Source organism: Copadichromis virginalis, linkage group LG23 (genome assembly GCF_057382275.1).
Source record: "Copadichromis virginalis isolate Kocher_CV1m ecotype Utaka linkage group LG23, C_Virginalis_male_GT1.1, whole genome shotgun sequence".
Lineage (NCBI taxonomy): Eukaryota > Metazoa > Chordata > Actinopteri > Cichliformes > Cichlidae > Copadichromis > Copadichromis virginalis.
In genome coordinates this window covers 7540884-7559267 of record NC_140639.1, presented here as the reverse complement: position 1 = coordinate 7559267, position 18384 = coordinate 7540884, and the positions used below count along the sequence as shown (strand labels likewise).

The 18384-nt window shown below is 41.0% G+C and overlaps 2 protein-coding genes across 3 annotated transcripts; both read right to left on the bottom strand.

The window, feature by feature from the left end:
- Window positions 1-251: 251 nt before the first annotated feature.
- Window positions 252-10763, bottom strand: oma1 (OMA1 zinc metallopeptidase). The gene is given in 9 exon segments (XM_085449439.1): window positions 252-1633; window positions 1635-1738; window positions 3712-3861; window positions 4270-4344; window positions 4489-4617; window positions 7490-7597; window positions 7703-7876; window positions 8052-8280; window positions 9999-10763. Coding segments are annotated over 9 exon segments (1539 nt in total). The 5' UTR covers window positions 10337-10763; the 3' UTR covers window positions 252-1401.
- Window positions 10764-11685: 922 nt separating this feature from the next.
- On the bottom strand, window positions 11686-17426 carry mysm1 (Myb-like, SWIRM and MPN domains 1). 2 transcript variants are annotated; one of them, XM_085449437.1, is made up of 20 exons: window positions 17312-17426; window positions 17065-17137; window positions 16919-16989; window positions 16472-16546; window positions 16295-16379; window positions 16054-16152; window positions 15332-15854; window positions 15018-15252; window positions 14807-14937; window positions 14622-14725; window positions 14452-14529; window positions 14281-14363; window positions 14135-14189; window positions 13438-13488; window positions 13270-13344; window positions 12982-13170; window positions 12746-12878; window positions 12439-12544; window positions 12251-12308; window positions 11686-12149 (listed from the first exon to the last, which is right to left on the bottom strand). In XM_085449437.1, exons 1-20 carry the CDS (start codon window positions 17365-17367, stop codon window positions 11853-11855), a joined length of 2577 nt encoding a protein of 858 aa, XP_085305563.1. In that variant the 5' UTR covers window positions 17368-17426; the 3' UTR covers window positions 11686-11852. The 2 variants fall into 2 exon arrangements, with proteins under 2 accessions (XP_085305563.1, XP_085305564.1); XM_085449438.1 differs by lacking the exon at window positions 16054-16152.
- Between the last annotated feature and the right edge of the window lie 958 nt (window positions 17427-18384).

Sequence of the window (18384 nt, the reverse complement as noted above, 5' to 3'; positions counted from 1 at the left end):
ATTCCCCAGGAGCCAAGCATCAATAAGTAAACCGCTGCCGCCACACGCACACTTCAAAAGAAACTCATCTTTCACCCCAGAATCTAATTGGTTGGTGTGACGATGCGAGGCGTTTGATGTTCCCTTACGTAGGCACAGGCAGATAATTTTACGCACATCCATATTACATTTCTGTTTGTTTAGCTGTATGCGCCCCTTTGATCGATGTCAATTTATAGATTTTAGAATAAAGGAGAAAAAAAGAAGAGATATCCAAGTTTGAATTTTATTCGCTAGTCACCTGCAAACAGAATACATATCCGCTGAGTTATGAATGTGAAAAAACCAATATGTGCTTTTCATTGGCTTGTTATGGACTGACCACTTACTCTAAAGGAGAAACCAACCCTAATATAGACCTACCCTGTGTTTTACCCTGTAAGAGAAAGCCTCCACAGCAGGTGTAAGACTCCCAACTGTTGTTTTTGGAGGCTAGTTCAGGTTCGGTGCCTAAAAAGCGTGACACAAATGAAATAATTTACCTCCCCACCCAAAAAAAACATAGTAGTATCATTTTTGATTTCACAGTGTAACCAAGTGTACCATTTCGTCTCCGCGCGCACACACACACACATAAAACATTACCAAGATTTGAACCATAACTGCCCTCCCCTCTTCACAGTATGTCTTCTCCCGCAGGCTGTTGTTGTAAATATGAATGTTTTCTCAGTCAACTTGCCTTGTTAAATAAGATTTTACAAAATCCCATGATAGATTTCTTAAAGCTTGACGGCTGATATTGGCATTCCCGTGCAGTGCGCTGTGTTTTAAAACCCGCAAACAACCCAGCATAAATTTACACCATTAAGTCCCCCGGGCTAGAAAACAGATAAAGTGCTGTGCGTGTGGCATGAGAATGCAGTAGTCATAATGAGAATGTAGATGTCCTCTGGATGCCATGGACGCTGCCTCCAACAAGCACACGTAAGTGCTTACTCTCGTCTGTTGCCGTGTGTCAATGAATAATGCACATATTAATCTGGCAATGTATGGAAGCTAATTAATTCAGTATTTTCCTATTCAAGGTTATCTAATTAATGTGGTATCTTTGTAGTCATTAGGCATGGATAAAATTCTTGATTTATCTTCGTCAGCCTTTTACCTCAATTTTCTACTGATTTATATAATGACCCGCAGTCACTTCCTTTGTAAAACAACCGCCAGCTCCACCCTCGATTGTGGTGGTATCTGCAGTCTCTGCAATGGTGGGTGAGAATTTAACCCTTTTAGCACCTACGCACTCAGGTGCATTTTTTTTTTCAATTTAATAGACAATAAGAGAAAGGTTGCTAGCTGCAGTTCATACTCCACTATAGTCAGTCAAGTTTATTCAAGGAAGTTGGTGATGATTTAACACCCCTGTCAGCTGGTGCTCTGCAATACGTGCTGGGATCCCTCCTCTGCAGCAGTAGCAGTGGCACGGGCTGCCATAACTCTCTCTGGAATTGCAGCTGGGACCGGGCCTTTGCTTAAATGATCTGCATCTGGGGAAGAAGGAAGTGCAGTTTGGGCAATGAATGCTGCAGGCAGTCTTGTGGGGACTGAGGTGGGGCTGTGGGTCAACACAGGTTTGTCTCCCCTCTCTGGCCCTTCACTCCCTGGTGTTTTTCAGCAACACACGGACGCTCTTGGAGAAAACATCACGAGGATCAGTAGCAGGCAGAGCAGGACAGACGCATCTTTCCCTCAGCTCCAGAGCCTGAACAGATATAAAGCAAAAGGACAGACACACAAACACTTTAAGCAAAACAAAACAAGATTAACCAGGGCTGGTGAAAACTCTATGTACAAACTAAAATGCTAGCTTACGTGCAGGCACATTAAACGTAATTCATGCAAAGTCACATTTATAGTTACCATCTGACACCTTTCAAACAGTCATGTGCCCTCCTGCTTGTCAAAAGCTCAAACGCTACAGCAGAGTCACATTTTTAAAGCCTCCTTTGGACTTAAGTTTTGTCTTAGTTTTTCTAAATCTGACAAGTGGAGGATCTGACTTGAGCGACTTTTAAATTATGCCCTAAAGCATACCTGTTTTAATGTCTACTTTACTCTTAATGGGATCTTAATTAACTGAACGAACCTCGTGCTATGCTAAATCAGTCTTAAAACTAGCAATTAAGAGCAAAAACTCATGAGGAAAGTGTTTACTGAGGAGTAGCATCGTTTCCTCATAGACTTCTTTTCACAAACAGATGTACTGCCCACTACTGGCCATTTGAAAGAATGCAGTTTTGATGCACTTCTGCACTGACTTGGAAGCTACGTCCATCTTTTATATACATTCTATGGTTTTATAGAGAAACAGAAAATTATAAAGTGTCTCTGAGTAAAAGACATGGAAGCAGCTATTGTAGGCCAACATTAGCATGAAAGAGCCATGTAACTAGCTTGGCTAAAATGGTTATGGTTAAAAATATTCCAGTATGTGACGGAGCTAATGGAAACTTCAATCACACCCCGGCCGATAAATATATTCTCTCCGTCTGTCTCACACACCTACACACATCCCAAGTCATTAATCTCTCACTTAGCACCACCTACAAGACTGAGCACATACGTGTACTTCCCACTCAACAGGCTCTCCCTCTCATGTTACCGGTGGACTTGATGTGCTGTGCTTAAGGATGATGAGCGCGCTCGTGGAGGTGGAGTGCCCCCACAAGAGTCGGGTTAGGTAGCTTGAGGCTGTCACCCTTTGCAAGGTTAAAAACATCACATTATGCATCGCTTTCACCAGACTGAGCTCGGCTGTTAACTGACTCATACATGCTGCTATGCTGGATCGAACAGTTAAGCATTGGAGGTACCAGAAACCGAGTCTTCTCAGCACCACACACACAAAGCAGGGCAATTAATCCCCAAACAACAGTCTTCATCACTTCACTGCCTGTGGCTACAGCCTGGTCTCGACAACAACTGCTGCTAGAGGTCAATCTACCTCACAGGGATACGACCGGGTGCACGAGCACATACACAGAACATGCACATATTCAATGACATAGGCACCTGATGGACAATTAGTGGTTTACCCATCTGTTCGTCTTTGTGCTTGGAGCATCTGACAGTGCTCCAACAGTCCAAATAACAGTCAAGGTTAACCTCACTGCTGTCTAATACATAGATTATTAATCCACCTTTCTGCTAACACTTACACGCACAGAAAAAGTTGTGAGAACTGTGGATGCTGACAGTCCTCACAACTGAAACTGCTGTCTTAACTGGTTGTTGATTTCCTTATAGACTTAAGATACCATTGATTGGCTGGTCACACTGCCAACACTGAGCTGCTAATGTGGGGCTGTTTTCTTTCAGGCACTCAACTCAAATCCTTCAAGACATTCAGCTAAGCAGACATCCAGGCCCTGGCACAGCAAAATGTTTTTGCTGTCTTCCTAAAACCCCACGTTTCTCCTTCCTTTCTGCCCTCCTCTCCATGTCTGCAGGTGGATTTATATCTCTCCAGACGCTTCATTAGTTCCATTAAGAATCTTTCCAACAGCTCCTAAAGCTACACTGTTTCTCCTGAAAAACAGAAAGGAGTAGGGCTGTGTCCCCACACAGGCCTCACAGATTTCTTCACTTCAAAGTTGGGACAAGCATATGACTAAGAACCGACACAACAGTTTAGGGGGAAACAATCTAAGGAAAAAATACTGCGTGTGTCTATACCTCTGGTATGAGACGGTCCAGCTGAGCGACTCTGTTCCTGTGCGATGGGTGTGTGGACAGCCATTCAGGCAAGGTGGGCTCTCCTGATAGTTGGTCTCTGAGTTCCATCTGCTGCCAGAATACAGGTCCTGCTCGCACATCGGCACATGCCTGTAAATAATACACACACCTCAGAAACACACACAAGAAGTGGCATCCCACTGTTTTGTTCTGAGATAAAAATCTTCACTTTAGTTTCCTTTGACAACAGTGCCCCCTAGTGTCCCGTGGACAGATTGTATGATTGGGGAACATTAGAGGAAACTGAATGAGGTTAAAATAAAGAACAGCTTATAAAAAGTAAAAACATTTTAAAATTATTCCTGAATTTTTCTTTCAATCTCAAGCTCCAAAAAGCTGGATTTAACACTTTTCCTCGAGTCATTAGCCTGGTTGCATGTTTTTAACCCTAAAAATATCATCGGAGTGAATGCAACCAACGAAAAAACACAGGTGAAAACACAAAAGAAGGCACCGCTTGAGCCAGATAAATGGTGACCAAATTGGTGACAGTGATACCTTAGCAGCCAATTGCAATCCGACTTGATCTGCCTCAGCCTCCAGTTTCCGACTGAAAGGGCGTTGAAACAGCAGCTAGAAAAGAAAAAAGCAGATTTCTGTGTAGGTGTGTAAAAACTACAAGATTATTGTACATTTTTATCTTCCAGTCATTTTTTTAAACTGCTGTAACTTTAATACTTCATATACATTTTCAGATAATGAATATTAATTCCTCACCTCTCTAAGCTTGCCCTGTACCCAGTGTCCCAGCATTGACAGGCTGTCGTGAGGACACATGGCCCAGATGGCTATCAGGAGAACAACAGACAGGAGCTCCAGGACATGCGACATACTGGCCTGTTCTGCCTGTGGAGGCAGTGAGGGAAGGAAAAGAAAAGGAAGGAAGGAGGATAAAAGAGAAAAATATAAGAACAGAAAAATAGAGGTAAAAAGTTTTGGGGAGGTGATTGAGGCTGCTGAAACATATTGATTGTTCCCATCTATTTTAGTGGAACATTTACACTGTAACAGATTTAGAGGTTTTAACAGCCAATCCAATAGAGCACACCTACTGGGTAATACCAAGCCCATCGATGCTCATTCCCTTCATCTAATTAAAATCTCCTTCAAGCATTTCCTCTGAGGACGTTTAAAGTCTTGAAATACCCACAACTTCATTAGACACTTTTTTAGAACAAGAAGAATGGGCTTTAAAGCTGGAGAGAGAGAAAAAGACAGCCATCTGCGGAGAATTAATAAAGCACAGCAGTGCCTGAGGTCACTTTGGTCATCACAGCACCGGCAGGATTAGTGACTGTTTGGATGTGATTGTCACCGAGTCTTTTATCAACGGCTGATGCAACAAGACTGCAACAGATGCCACTTCAGCTGATATGATACTTCCGAGACAGAGCAGAAGTGATGAATAGTCAGGAGATCTCAGTGTATAATGCAGTATATTCTGCACCTGTAGGGGGTCCACATGCATATTTTACAGTGCTGTGTGGAACCTCCAAGACTGTGCCAAGGGCTAATAAATGACTAAAGTTTGTTCTTGAGCAATATTTGCACTTTAAGTGTTTTCAGTGACTCATTCACTGCAACATCTGCTGCTGATCAGCTAAGCCTATTAGATGTCAGCATACTGCACAGGTCTTTGTGCACTGCAGCACTTCAGCCTCAGAAGCTAAACAGGTGTGAGGTTTGCTGCATTCAACTGAGTGCTTGTCTGTTACGGAAGAGTGTGCACTCAATGCATGAGAGAAAACATACAATCAAGGAATTTGTTTCTGTTAATAATACCAGTGGCAGGCGTAATTCTTTGCCTATTGTATAACTCCACTTATAATAAATAGTTCCAACTAGGGCTGGGCCATATTATACCGTTCACGGTAATACCGGTATAATGTTATGCAACGATAGGAACATGAAATATCGCGATAGAATATGAGTAAAACGCCCATGCGCAGTGGCTTTGTTTTCATATGCACATGGCCGATTGTTGAGTGAAACAAATGAACCAGAATTGGTTTGTAAAAATGGTGCAACTTCAGTGATGTGGAACTGGTTTGGTGTTTGTCCGTCAGATACATGACAAAGCACATTTTTTTGCAGAACATGCAAGCGGCCGTCGTTATTGTCGGACTAAGATGCTCTTAAATCTGGGAGTAATCTGGGTCCTAAACTCCACGTCCTTCAGGTCAAACGAACACTGCAGCATCACTGAGAATTAAAAATTGTCTAAATTCTTTCATCTTTAATAAAACGATCAGCATTGCTGCTTTACCAGGTGTAACTATGAAGTTTAACTTCCAGGCATCCATGAAAACAAAATTTATTACATTTAACGGAGTTAGAAGTTAGCAGGAAGCTAGCGGAAGTTAGCTCGCTAGTTTCGCTAGTTACCTAAGCATGATATAGCATGTTCTGACTGAGAGATTTCTGAAAAAAATCAAACGTACAGCTCTGCTATCACTTCCAACATAAATGAAGACAGGAAACTAAACAGCAGTGACGTTTATAGGGTTACTGAAGTTGGGCTAGCTGGTATTTAATGATGTGCTACGTGATCGCTAGCAACACAGCTATGTTAGCATAATATAAACAGTGAAGCTGGAGGACGAACACTAACACTTTTCCACTTAAAAAGGTTAACGTTAAGGTTTCTGATAGTTAGAGACAAATGCAATCGCATGGCAGGATGCTGTAAACGGACCAAACTTCAGTCAGAAGAACAACTGAGATAATCCATCCACAATACGAGGTCAGTCATTAATATACTGCAACAACATGGGAACAGAGCAGCTGCCAGAGAATTCAACATTAATGAATCAATGGTACAGAAGTGGAGGAAGCAAGAAGAATGAGTTTAATAAAGTTTGATTTATCTGACTGCTTTGTTTCGCTTAATGTGCCTTATAATCCTGTGCACCTTATGGTCCGAAAAATACGTACTGCACACTGCAGTTTAATGTTGCAAAGCACCTCTTTTTAACTTCAGTGGATATTATACATGGTTATGCTCAGGATATGTCAGCCCATTTCTACTGGAAATGCCTTTTGGTTAAACTTTCAGCTAGGAATTTGCATTTGCACTGTTACATTTTTATAAAGCTTTAATGTACATAAAAACCAGCTTCTTGTTTAAGTGAAAATAAATGGAAGGTTGTCTTTTTGCGTTAGTAATGTTGTGGAGTTGTATTTTGTCTCGCATCAATTATATCGTCAGTTATATCGTTATCGCAAATTTTCAAATATATATCGTGATAAATATTTTTGGCCATATCGCCCTGCTCTAGTTCCAACATCATTTTAACAATCAAAATAAATGCTTTTTAAGGTCCATTTAGGACTTCAAGAAATAAGAATTAAGATCCAATAATGTCAAAATTATGCACTATTTTTAGGCTTTTATACACAAGCCATTTTCAACAATTCAACAATCCATACAACCCAGTACTTCACATTATATTCTTTCCCACACATACCAGGCTTAAACAAACCATTTCCAAAGTTAATACCTTCAGCAGATATTGGGGAAATATGAAATATTTTAAGGTCTTATTTTTCTTGAATTCAATTTCAGAGTTTAAGACTTTTTAATGATCCAGAGAAACCCTGTATTAATTGTAAAAAATAAACCTATTCACTCTCAAGGTCAAGTCTTAAGGTAAATTTATGATGTGGAGTACAAACTATGCTATAACAGCAAACAGTCCGTGGAGGGTTATGTACTTACAGCGTGTCCCAGTAAGGCATGAGCCATCTCGTGTCCCAGTATAATAGTGAGCTGGTGAACATCTGCAATGGCTTCCAGCATTCCAGTAAACATGAAGACATTTCCATTCTACTCAAAGAATGGGAAATAACTTTTTAATCTTTGTAGGTGTGTAAACACTAGATTGCACCTTATAATAGTAAAATTTTTAGTGTTCAGCTTGTCTTTACTTACCGGTAGTACAAAGGCATTAACGCTGGGACTTTGCACCACATGGACAGTCCAGCTGATGTCATTCACTTCAGGGATGTCCTTGTTCCTTTGTGCCAGGTGCTGCACCACCCACTTCACCACCTGGTGACGAGGGTCAGTGACTGGAACAAGCAGCTCTGCATACTCCTCCATGTACTGAAACACAGAGATGACAACAAATATTTAAGGAAGAATTTCATTAAAAATGACATTTTTTCCATTTAACTATTCACCTTCTTACTTGTTGACTCAATAAATCTTCTTAGAAATGTTTGTGGAATGGATATTTGTGATTTTCTCACAATGTCACATGCAACACAACGTCTCTCACCGCATCTGAAGTCAGAGCTGCCATCTCCATGTAGTTCTCTTTACTGAACACAAGAAGGCGGGTCCGTCCTGTCAGGGGGGACTCGTCAAGGTGCGTTAGGAGGAAGAGGGCTACAATCATAATAGCAACACCTGCACCCCCTGCTATTTGCCAGCGCTTCTGCCATGCATATTTGCGCACCAGCTGCTGCTGTTTGTCTGGTAAGGCCACCCACCACTTCCTTATGCTCCTGTACAAAAAGAGGGGCTTTAGTGCTGCTGTAAATCCTTATGTAGCTCAGGCAGTACATTTAACACCTTATTCCAACAATTAGAACTAAATTAATTATCTGAAGCATGTTTAAAAAAAAATGCTCGGAGAAAAAGCCTGATGAAAGATTAGCAACCAAAGTTTCCCATAATAATGTAAGATAATAATGCAGAACAATAACCTCTTTTCTTTCCAGAGAAGCCTAACCTCAAATAAAGTGCCAAAACGTGCATAAATTCGGCAGGTAAATTTTGTAGTACTGCTCAAAGGCCAAAAAAAATGCCTGCTCTCTATTCTGTTGGAGGCAGGGAGGGGGAGACAAAATAATGTCTGCTATGTCTGCTAAATGATACCATCACAGTCACTCGGTTTCATGGATTACTTTGTACCAGTTAATTAAAACATAAAGCATGGAAACAATTTAGACAGTAATTTATTTGTTCTTATTTAAATCCAATAATTAAAACAGTTGATAAAACAATTAGGAGCGTGTTCATTATTTAATTAAACATTAAGTGTTGTTAAATGATATTATGCCTTAAAGCAAAAAGGATGCTCAATTTATCATCTGTATTAAGAGCTTTTCTATTGACACACCTTATTAAAGTCTTGCTTTTTATTTACATTCCAAATTTAAAATGTTACATCTATTTGAATTTGTAGACCATTATAGACTATAGTGTCGTATTTATACTGATTAACCACTTCAGTCTATACTTTTTAGGGGGGGTGACACATTGGTTGTGATTTTGCCCCTGTACACCACCACACTTTACTTAATATTATTTAAAAGATTAAGTTATGTTTGAAGTGCAAACTTTCAACTTTAATTCAAGTTGTTTAACAAAAGTCTTCCATTAGCTGTTTACAGCCAATTTTATCCAAGTTCCTTATTGTCAGAAGCACAAAAATAGGTAGACGACATTAAAGTGTAAAATTAAAAGATGCATTCAAAAGTGGAAATACAGCAGATTTTCAAAAAGGTGTAGACCACTGGTTACAGAGATCTGTCAAACATCGTGGAGGCAATGTTATGGCACGGCAGGTATAGCTGCCAAAAAATTACTAATTAGAGTTTACTGATGATGTGGCCACAGATAGAACTAGCACATCTGGGGTCTAGAGGGCTATACTCTCAGCCAAAGAAGGATTTTCATCCAAGCTTCATTGGATTCACAATATTCTGCCAGCCTTTTATCGGAGACTACAGCCAAGGAGCATCACAATCAGCCAGCATGGTAGCACAGTGGTTAGCCCAACTGCCTTACAGCAAGAAGCTCCTGGGTTTGAATCCACCATATGACTTGGGTCTTTCTCTCTGTACTCCAGCTCCTAACCCCAGTCTAAAGACATGCAGTTAGTGGGGTAAGGTTCATTGGAGATTACTTGGTGATGAAAAAGTCTGTGGTGTATTGGCCTGCCTCCTTGTCCCCAAATTGGACAAGGAGCTACATAACAAAATAATTGATACTGTGTAAAATTATTATTCAGAAGAGGGGGCCATGTATAAAAATGCCTGTAATTTCTAAATATTTATTGCAATTCTTTTCTGAAACCCCTTAAATAAAAGCTCAAAGACTGCATTTGAACCCTTAAATTTTTTACAATCCACTGTGGTGGTGTTCAAAGCACAAACTACAAAAACTGTGTCTATCCAAAAGCTTGTGGACCTTCCTGCAAACACTATGTTTTTCCTACCTGCCCAGTATTATAGCCATAATCTTTTGCAGAGGTTTGATTATCATCCAAATGAGGGGAGCAGGCAGGGCCCTCAGGCGGGCAGAAGTGTGGAAGTAGTGTCCACATGGGGTCAGGACAGGACCACAGGGAAGAGGAGCAGTGGCTTTGGAGTAAATCTGATAACTCGTTGTCCGTCCAGTCAAAGAAGCTCTCAAGCGTACAGATGTGCTTATGGTATTTCGCCAACTGCTCTGAGGGTAAACAGCTCGTGTGCATACCCGGAGGTTCCCGATAAGATGCGACGAAAGCAAACTGAAGTGACAGCTCCTGAAAAGACTTCCGCAAAGTAGAGCCATGTTTTAATTTAATTTGATTTTTTAATGATACAATTTTTTTTAATTTATACGAGGACTGACCAAAAACAGTCAACGCAATGCGGTTATCTCATCCTAAAGGTCAAAATAAATCCGGTAGTGACACCTGGGGAGCTGCTCTCAGCTGTCAATGTCATCGCTAGAAGTGAAATTTACGTACACGTAAATTTGGTTATTGGGGGGAGCCGCGGAACTCTGAAATGCCTTCACCAGTCCAAAAGTTGGTTTTTAACACCATTACACGCTGAGCTGAAACACATTAATGCCCGGTGAGCCAAAAGGACGCGCTTTAAAATTACAAACTAGCGTTAACTGTAGTTTCTGGAACGCGCGCTCCTCCCAAATGATTCCACCTAGAAACAGCCCCGTTACGAACGTTCCGCACACACAGCTCAAAGTTATATTATAAACGAGCTAAGCGTTATATTATAGAGCTGGAAGTTAACTGAATATATTTACATGTTAAGTGTGTGTCTTTTTTTTTTTTTTTTTTTTTAAATCATACCCAGGCTACTGCTTTTAATCCACCATAGTTTGGAGGCAAATATTCTACTTTGTACTCAAGCACATTTATTTTCATGTTTTACTATTTAACTTTTTTTGCAGTTAAAATAACACACATCAACTAATAAATTATCCTATTTTATTGTAGAGGTTCCCAAATCGTGTGCCAGATTAATGCCATAACTACCAATCTCAATAACTGTCAAACTTCAGACATGAACACAAGTGTGTGAAAACCGCTGATTATGTTAACCAGTTGTGTATATAAAGTATTTTTAACATTAGCTCCGGCTTCAACATTAAAGTGAAATAAACCACTGATTGATCAATGATCAATCAATGTTCGATTGCTTCATGGGATTACTTTGGCATCATGAGCACTTTCACTTTTGGTATTTTCAGTTTATTTTGATCCTAATTTTAACATAAATGGGAACTGGAATGCGGGTTTTTCACTTAAGGGTATTTTTACACTTTAGTGTAACTATCCATCCATTTTCTTCTGCTAATCCAACTTAGAGTCACAGGTGGGGGCTACATCCTATCCCAGCTGCCATAGCATGAGAGCCAGTGTACACCCTGGACAGTCCATCATACACATACAACTAGTTTAGAATCACCAGTTAACCTAACCGTACTACTGCCTGTCTGATTATCTGATTTATCAAGAGCCCCTTTGAATGTCTTGGCCACCACATGTTCTAAAAACATAGTACTGTCCCCTTGGACAGTAAACCTTAGTGAGGAGTAAATGACAAAACTTTAAACATAAATCATTAAAATATATATTCATGTGTTGCACTGAACATTCATAAAAAGACCTGAAATATAAAAATAGATTTTTATTTTGATGTCAAAAAGAAATCTGTTAAACTGAGAAAAAACGTTCATGATAACTTCACTGACAAAAACTATCTCACACACCCAGTAATGAATGCCACAATGTATTCACAAAAGGTGTCATTCACTATTAAGTATGCTGCTGTATGGTTATTCACAGTAAATAGTCATGTTCGGTCGACAATACAGAGCCTAAATGCAACACGGTGCTGCCAGTAGTCTCAGATTCTTCTTGGTCCTTCTCTTCCTCTGGGCTGATCGGCTGATCAAAAGTTAGTTCGCCCGAGTCCACCAGCTTGGATGAGATATTTAAAGGTTCTCCTTCTTCAGAATCAGGCAACTGCTGCTTGGAAATAAAGTCAGATTTGAAAAGGGCCTGGATCTGGGTGAGAAAGGAGTCTCCCACCTCATCTGGGAGGGGTTCCAAGTATCTCGCCAGTGATGCCAGCATCTACATGATGAAGGTCGTGTAGTTAGGCACACATTAAAACTGTAAAAGCAGCTCAAAGTCACTGAAATTTGCAAACTGGGAGGACTGATGGTCGAACTGACCTTCTCCAAACATGTGAGATGGGAGTCTCTCCGAAATAGTCTGTCCATCTGCACACTCCTGACCAGCCACGGCAAAAATGAAAAATAAAATGCTTAGACACACCACCCAAAACAATTTCAATAAAATTTAGGATCAGCTTTAGGGCACCAGTTCAAGATTACACAATACAGTCTTGTGTCTCACTCACCCTGGTGCTTGAGAATATTTGTGGATGATCCACTGAGCCCTCCTCATCGTCTGCTCCCAGTCGGGGATGTCTTGTGATGACAGGAAGTCGAATCTGTACGGCAGCTCTGGGGAGGAACAGAGGCTGAGAGACTGAGCCAGAGGATAAAGTGTGTTACTGCGTACACAAAATCACTGACCTACATTGTCAGCTTGATTTCAAAGCCTCTTGATCTTAACTGTTTTGAAGTTTGAGTCGTGTGTGTGTGTGTGTGTGTGTGTGTGTGTGTGTGTGTGTGTGTGTGTGTGTGTGTGTGTGTTAGACTTACTCTGGGGGCCTGAAGGCTCCTGGTTCTCTTTTACCAATAGGCAGGTAGTCTGGGAGTGGGGGGAAGCATTAGCTGGGTCATATGGGCTCACTATCATCCCAATAAACGGGGCTCCACCACGTGAAAAATAACTCTGAAAGATTAAAAATAAATAAATAATAATACCAGAAGTGAAAATAAAACCAGAAGTTCACAAGTAACTCATGTGCAAACTTATTTCATTCAGTCAGTTTTACCTGGAATTGGTGCTGCGTGTTTATGTCTCGCAATGAAGGGTTAGGGTGGAAGGAGGGATGCGAGTGGTACCAGCCCACTACACTGAATCCCAGGGATGACAGCACATCACAGGCCTGTGTCTGAGACACTGGATCCATCTCACACTGCAGACCTGTGCTCACACTGTTACATGGCTCTGCTGCACAGATCTAAACACAGATTTATTAATCACAAAATATAGTTTTCTGAATATAATGTGATTAGAGTTTTATCCTGTTTGTCACATTGGTTCAGACTTCTTGACCTACCTTCAATACTTTTGCTTCTTCATTAAAAGTTCCACCTAGCAGACCAATGACTTCCCCCCTTGACACATGTGCATGCTGATTACAGAAAAGTTATCTGTCAGTATAGGTAAAATCTGTTGTACATATATGAAAAAAACGAATCAGCTTGTGACTGTGTGTATAACATACCATATCCATGATGAGAAGAGTCTCAGCACAGACTATAACCTGGAATGGTTCCTAGGGTGATCAGTAAAGAACAGCTTAGAATAAATGATGACTACTTTGGAGAAAGGATCCTCTTAGTTTATGCAACAAAAAATGAAGAAAATATAATCTTATTAGATATAAGGTATATCTAATAATCCAGTCACCTACTCCTTATCCAACATAGGCTGGGCTGAAGTATATTACAGCTGACATAGGGCAATGAGCACCCTGGAGAGTCTGCCAGTCCCTCACAGGGCCAACAACAGACACACTGACATCACACTGAATTTAGCTTTGCCCACCTAACCTGGGATGTGTGCTTTCAATTGGAGCAAAGGCACCATTAGAAGTCCTGTGGTGGTATTCATGTGGATGTAATTTTGACATGTACCACCCATTAACTGCAGATTAAGCATTCCCCATCCCCATGAAAATGGCTCTCCCTCATTAGTCTACCCCAGCTGGACTAATTACACTGAAAAATCTCCTGAAGAATTTCTCAAGAAACAAATAGTCTAGTATCCATTCTGTATCTGGAAGATGCAACAGAACAAGCCTGATCAATAGAGGCCACGCCAATTAGAGACACATCCATGATTTTTCCGGTTTTTTTTTTTTAAAGTGGTGTGGTTAGTCAGTGTATCGGTGAAAAATCTTGATAAGAATGATCACTGACCTTTATATCCTCTTCAAAATATCTGCAGGGAATCAGCTGGAAGGGGTCAAAAGAGCTGGTGGATAGAGTGGGATTATAAACATCCACATCATAAACCTCCTTGTGCTTATAATTTGGTACATTTTGCATCAGTCCACTGTGCTCACCCTCGGTATCTGGACATCTTGTAAGGTTTAGGCTGCTTCTTCATCTCCTCTCTCCGCAGAGCTAATTCTTCTGCACTTAGATGCTGATAAAGAAAAAACACAGAATCAGTAAACATATTAGTAAGAATGTAAATCGTAATTTGATTAAAAGTTGTTGTGCAGTGTCCATACCTCATATGTCTGTCCCTCCAAGTCTTTAGCATCACACCAGTTCCCCCAAATGTCCCGCACACGCCGCTTCCTGGTTCGCTACAACCAGTCAGAAGTTACAAGTCAAGTTCTGGCATGCTTAAAATTTAAATGCTTCCAGTGTCAGAGTCTATTGCTTTATGGGTACCGACCATGCTCTGCAGCCTCTGGGCGAGCTGATAGGCCTCCAGTACATCTTTGCCTTCCTTATGCTTGGAGCGGTCCATCACCTTTGGACGATTGTACACAGCTTGCTCTACAAAAAGGAAGTCAGAGCTTTAACATCAAAAAGAAGATAAAAATTCATAAATCAGAAGACTCAGAGAAATAGACTTACCGCAGTTGAAGTTGATTGCTCCAATGAGTTCCAGATAGGTGTGTATTCTCCCAATGCAGTTGACATCTCCACAGTTCTTTAGACCAGGGCGGACCGATGTCTTGTTTAGGTACTTGGGCTTGCTCTTCAGCCTAGTGGACAAAAACAGTAATAACCACTTTCTGTGCAAAGTTGTGTAAACAAAGTTATCGAACATGTAAACTTAGTTTACCATTGATCCAGGATATAGTTTCTAATCTTCAGATATCTTTCAGGGGTTTTTGATGGTCGCCCCTCAAAGAACTCTGGGATAGCCTGCTTCTCATCCTCGGTGATGGTCTCTGTGTCCATCTCTATTTCTTGTTCGGGGGCCTTCAGCTCCTCCTCTTCATCATCTTCATTCTCCTCCTCCTCCTGGTCATTGTATGGTCTATCATTTAGATTCTTCTCAATCTTGTCTGAAGAATCTAGGACATCATAATGTGTGTCATTAATTTTTCCTATGACAGTGAGGTAAATACACAAAGCACAGTAAGTGTGAAGTACCCATTCCATCACTGTAAGCTTCTTCCAGTTGAGCAATGCCTGTTGAGAACATCTGCTTTGAGTCTGCGTGAGGCGGTGTCTGACAGCTTTGTGGAAATACCGATGCCGTCTTGTTGACCTTCTCATCTCGCTCTGTTACTCCAGGATCTTCTGAGCAACCAGGGAAAGATGAGGGTTGAAGACTTTGCGGAGAAAGAGAGGTGTGGCTCGGTTTCTCCTTCGTCTCATGGATGCTCTCTACCCCACTCAGACTTACATGTTCTTCTGTGGGGCTTTGACTCCCAGAATCTGTTTTCTCCTCAGGCCCACAGAAATCACTGCTGAGGACTGCCTGTGGTTTATTGCCTTCTTCGTCATCACTCAAGTCGTCAGTGATGTCTACATCCTCATCCTCATCGTCAGAAAGCTTCTCTATGCGGACAGCGTTGGCAAGAGTAGACACTTGACTGGAGGTGGGCTGAGGAGGTTGTAGGTGTATTATGGGAGCTACAGAGGGAGCCGCAGGACCAGGATCTGATTTTGCCTGAAAAATGTGTACACAAAAGTTTGTTTATTCTTGATTTTTATTTTCCAACATACCATTGCTAAGGACTCCTTCTGGTTGCATAGAGCGTATGTAGTTCGACTAAATTGCAGGTTTATATCTGCAGATGACTACAACTAAGCTTACATAACAGAAACCTGTCTTGTGCTGTTAGTATAATCCAGGTGGACTGTCTTACCTTATGTTTAAAATACTGCCTGGCGTAACTCTTAACCTGAAGAACGGTACGGCTTTCCATAAGCTTAGCAATCTTAGTCCACCTTCGACCAAACCGAGCCTGTAGAACAACACACCTCGGCAACTTGGACAATACACACAATCTGACTCACTTAAAACAATTATTAAATCCATTAAAAGCTGACCTTCCCAAACAGAAATTACATTTCAGACACAAAAGTTAACTTGCAGTGTAAGCATACCAGGCCTTCCTCAAACAGTTCTTTCTCCTGTTGGGACCATCGAGAGGATGAACCAGCAGACGAAGCTATGTTCTTGGCCGGAGACCTGTCCACACACAGACAAGTTCATGAATAGCAAGGAAATGAGGAATCAGTGTACTGCGCTCATCATCAAGGCTGATGGAAGAAATTACTCACTTTTTCACTTTGTTTTTTTTGTGAGGATCACTGTGCCAAATGTGGTCGGGAATCTCCTTACCTGTCAGGTAATATCTTCGATTATAGTTGAGGACAACTGATTTCATAACCAGCAACAAAATTAGTATTTAAACTATGTAATCAACACAATATAAGGAGCTTCAGCTACTGGTTGAAACTAGGTTGAGATGTTTTGGGTTACTCCTGCACTAACAGGACAAGTGAACATAAAATAATATAACATATTCCCCCACTGTAATTCCATTTACTGTAAGGTCAAGCGTTACATTTTTTTCTTTTAATTTGTCATCTGTCCGTATGTTTACATTAGCCACAGCATGGGGCAGTTATTAGGTAATACGAAGCTTTCCCAGCTACGTCCTGTGATTCCTGTAGTTAACCTCAATGCATCACTATGCAGTGCGTTTAAGGTCAGTAAAAGGATACTGTTCCTCTAGCAGCATCCTCTCTATCACCTCTCTGTTCTCCGGGCTGATGGAGCTGTCCAGCTCCCAGGGCTGTACAAAGGAGAGACGGAGAGTCAACACGAGCACCCACAGCCAGAAAAACAACGGAGCTTGACGAAGTCATACCAGTATCCAGGCGCTGCTCTTCCCTGTAGGCTGCATGAACTGCTCCTGCACCAAACCTCCTCCGTCCATCTCCCTAAAACAGCGAGGAAAGAAGCTGTGATCAGCAGAGCAGATGCCTCCAGAGCTAATCCCAGCTGCTGTTATCCTGCGCCAACATCCGGGTCACCGCTAACTCGCGTAGACCACAGCACAGAAGCCCACCAAACAGCACAGCCATCAATTAATCCAAATAAACAGGCGTCATTACCCAATATTGTTATCAAAGTCATCTCCTTCGATGTCAACATCGACCTCGTCCTCCATGTTACTCGATAAACGTAAACAGCAGAGAGAAAACAGAGAACGCGCACTGGAGGAGAACAGAGGCCAGTGTGACTCACAGCGACACCCTGTGGCTGGATGTCGTTTAATATGTTTAAAGTTGCTTTACTGCCACCTTCTGGTTTAAATTCACCTTAAAGTGGGTTTATTATGCTTTTTTATATTGGACGCTTATTAAAAACAAAAACAAAAAAACGTTGCTATCCTTAAGTTGAGGCTTCAGAGTTCTCTAATTGCTCTTATTTTTCTCTTGGATCTATATGATGTCAGAGACATATTACAGGATATCATGAGCACAACAGCCCCAACTACCCACCCTTAAACCTTCTGTTTAATAGCGGCAGCAAGTCAGCCTTAAAGGGAAGCTGTCCCTGCAGTGAGAAGAGGTAAAAATGGTTCATTTTAGACCGCAAATCATTGTGATGCCCACCGCAAGATAAATAAGTAAATAAATAATGATGAGCATAAGATGCGCACTTTAATGTTCAGTTGTATTACACTTCTAATTCATCAAATTTAAACATATACTGCTGTTACATATGTAATATTTTATATGTTATTGATATATTTCTTCCCCCAACATAATAAAGATGGATAGTGATTCCCTAGAAACTCATAGGAATGAGTAGGCATAAAAGCCCGGGGAGGGTTCAAAGTCATTGAAGAAACAAACAGCTTTAAATATGAGGATTCCTTTTAAAACTTACATTCATTGTCTTCCAGAGGTTGAGAATCCTTTCGGATACAGCATATCCACATTTGATGATATCTACAGCATTTTGATATGACCGAATTCTGTTTCCCTTCCCTTGAGATACTCTGCTAGACTTTTACCACAACCACCTTTAGTTTTTACTTCTTCATGGATCTTCACTGACTTGGACTATGCCATTTCTTTGCCTTGAGACTGTATTGGGTTATTATCCATTAGCACTATAAAGCTCTTTCTGATTGGTTTTGCATCTTTTTGCTGAACGTAAGGAGAGAGTATAGCCCCGT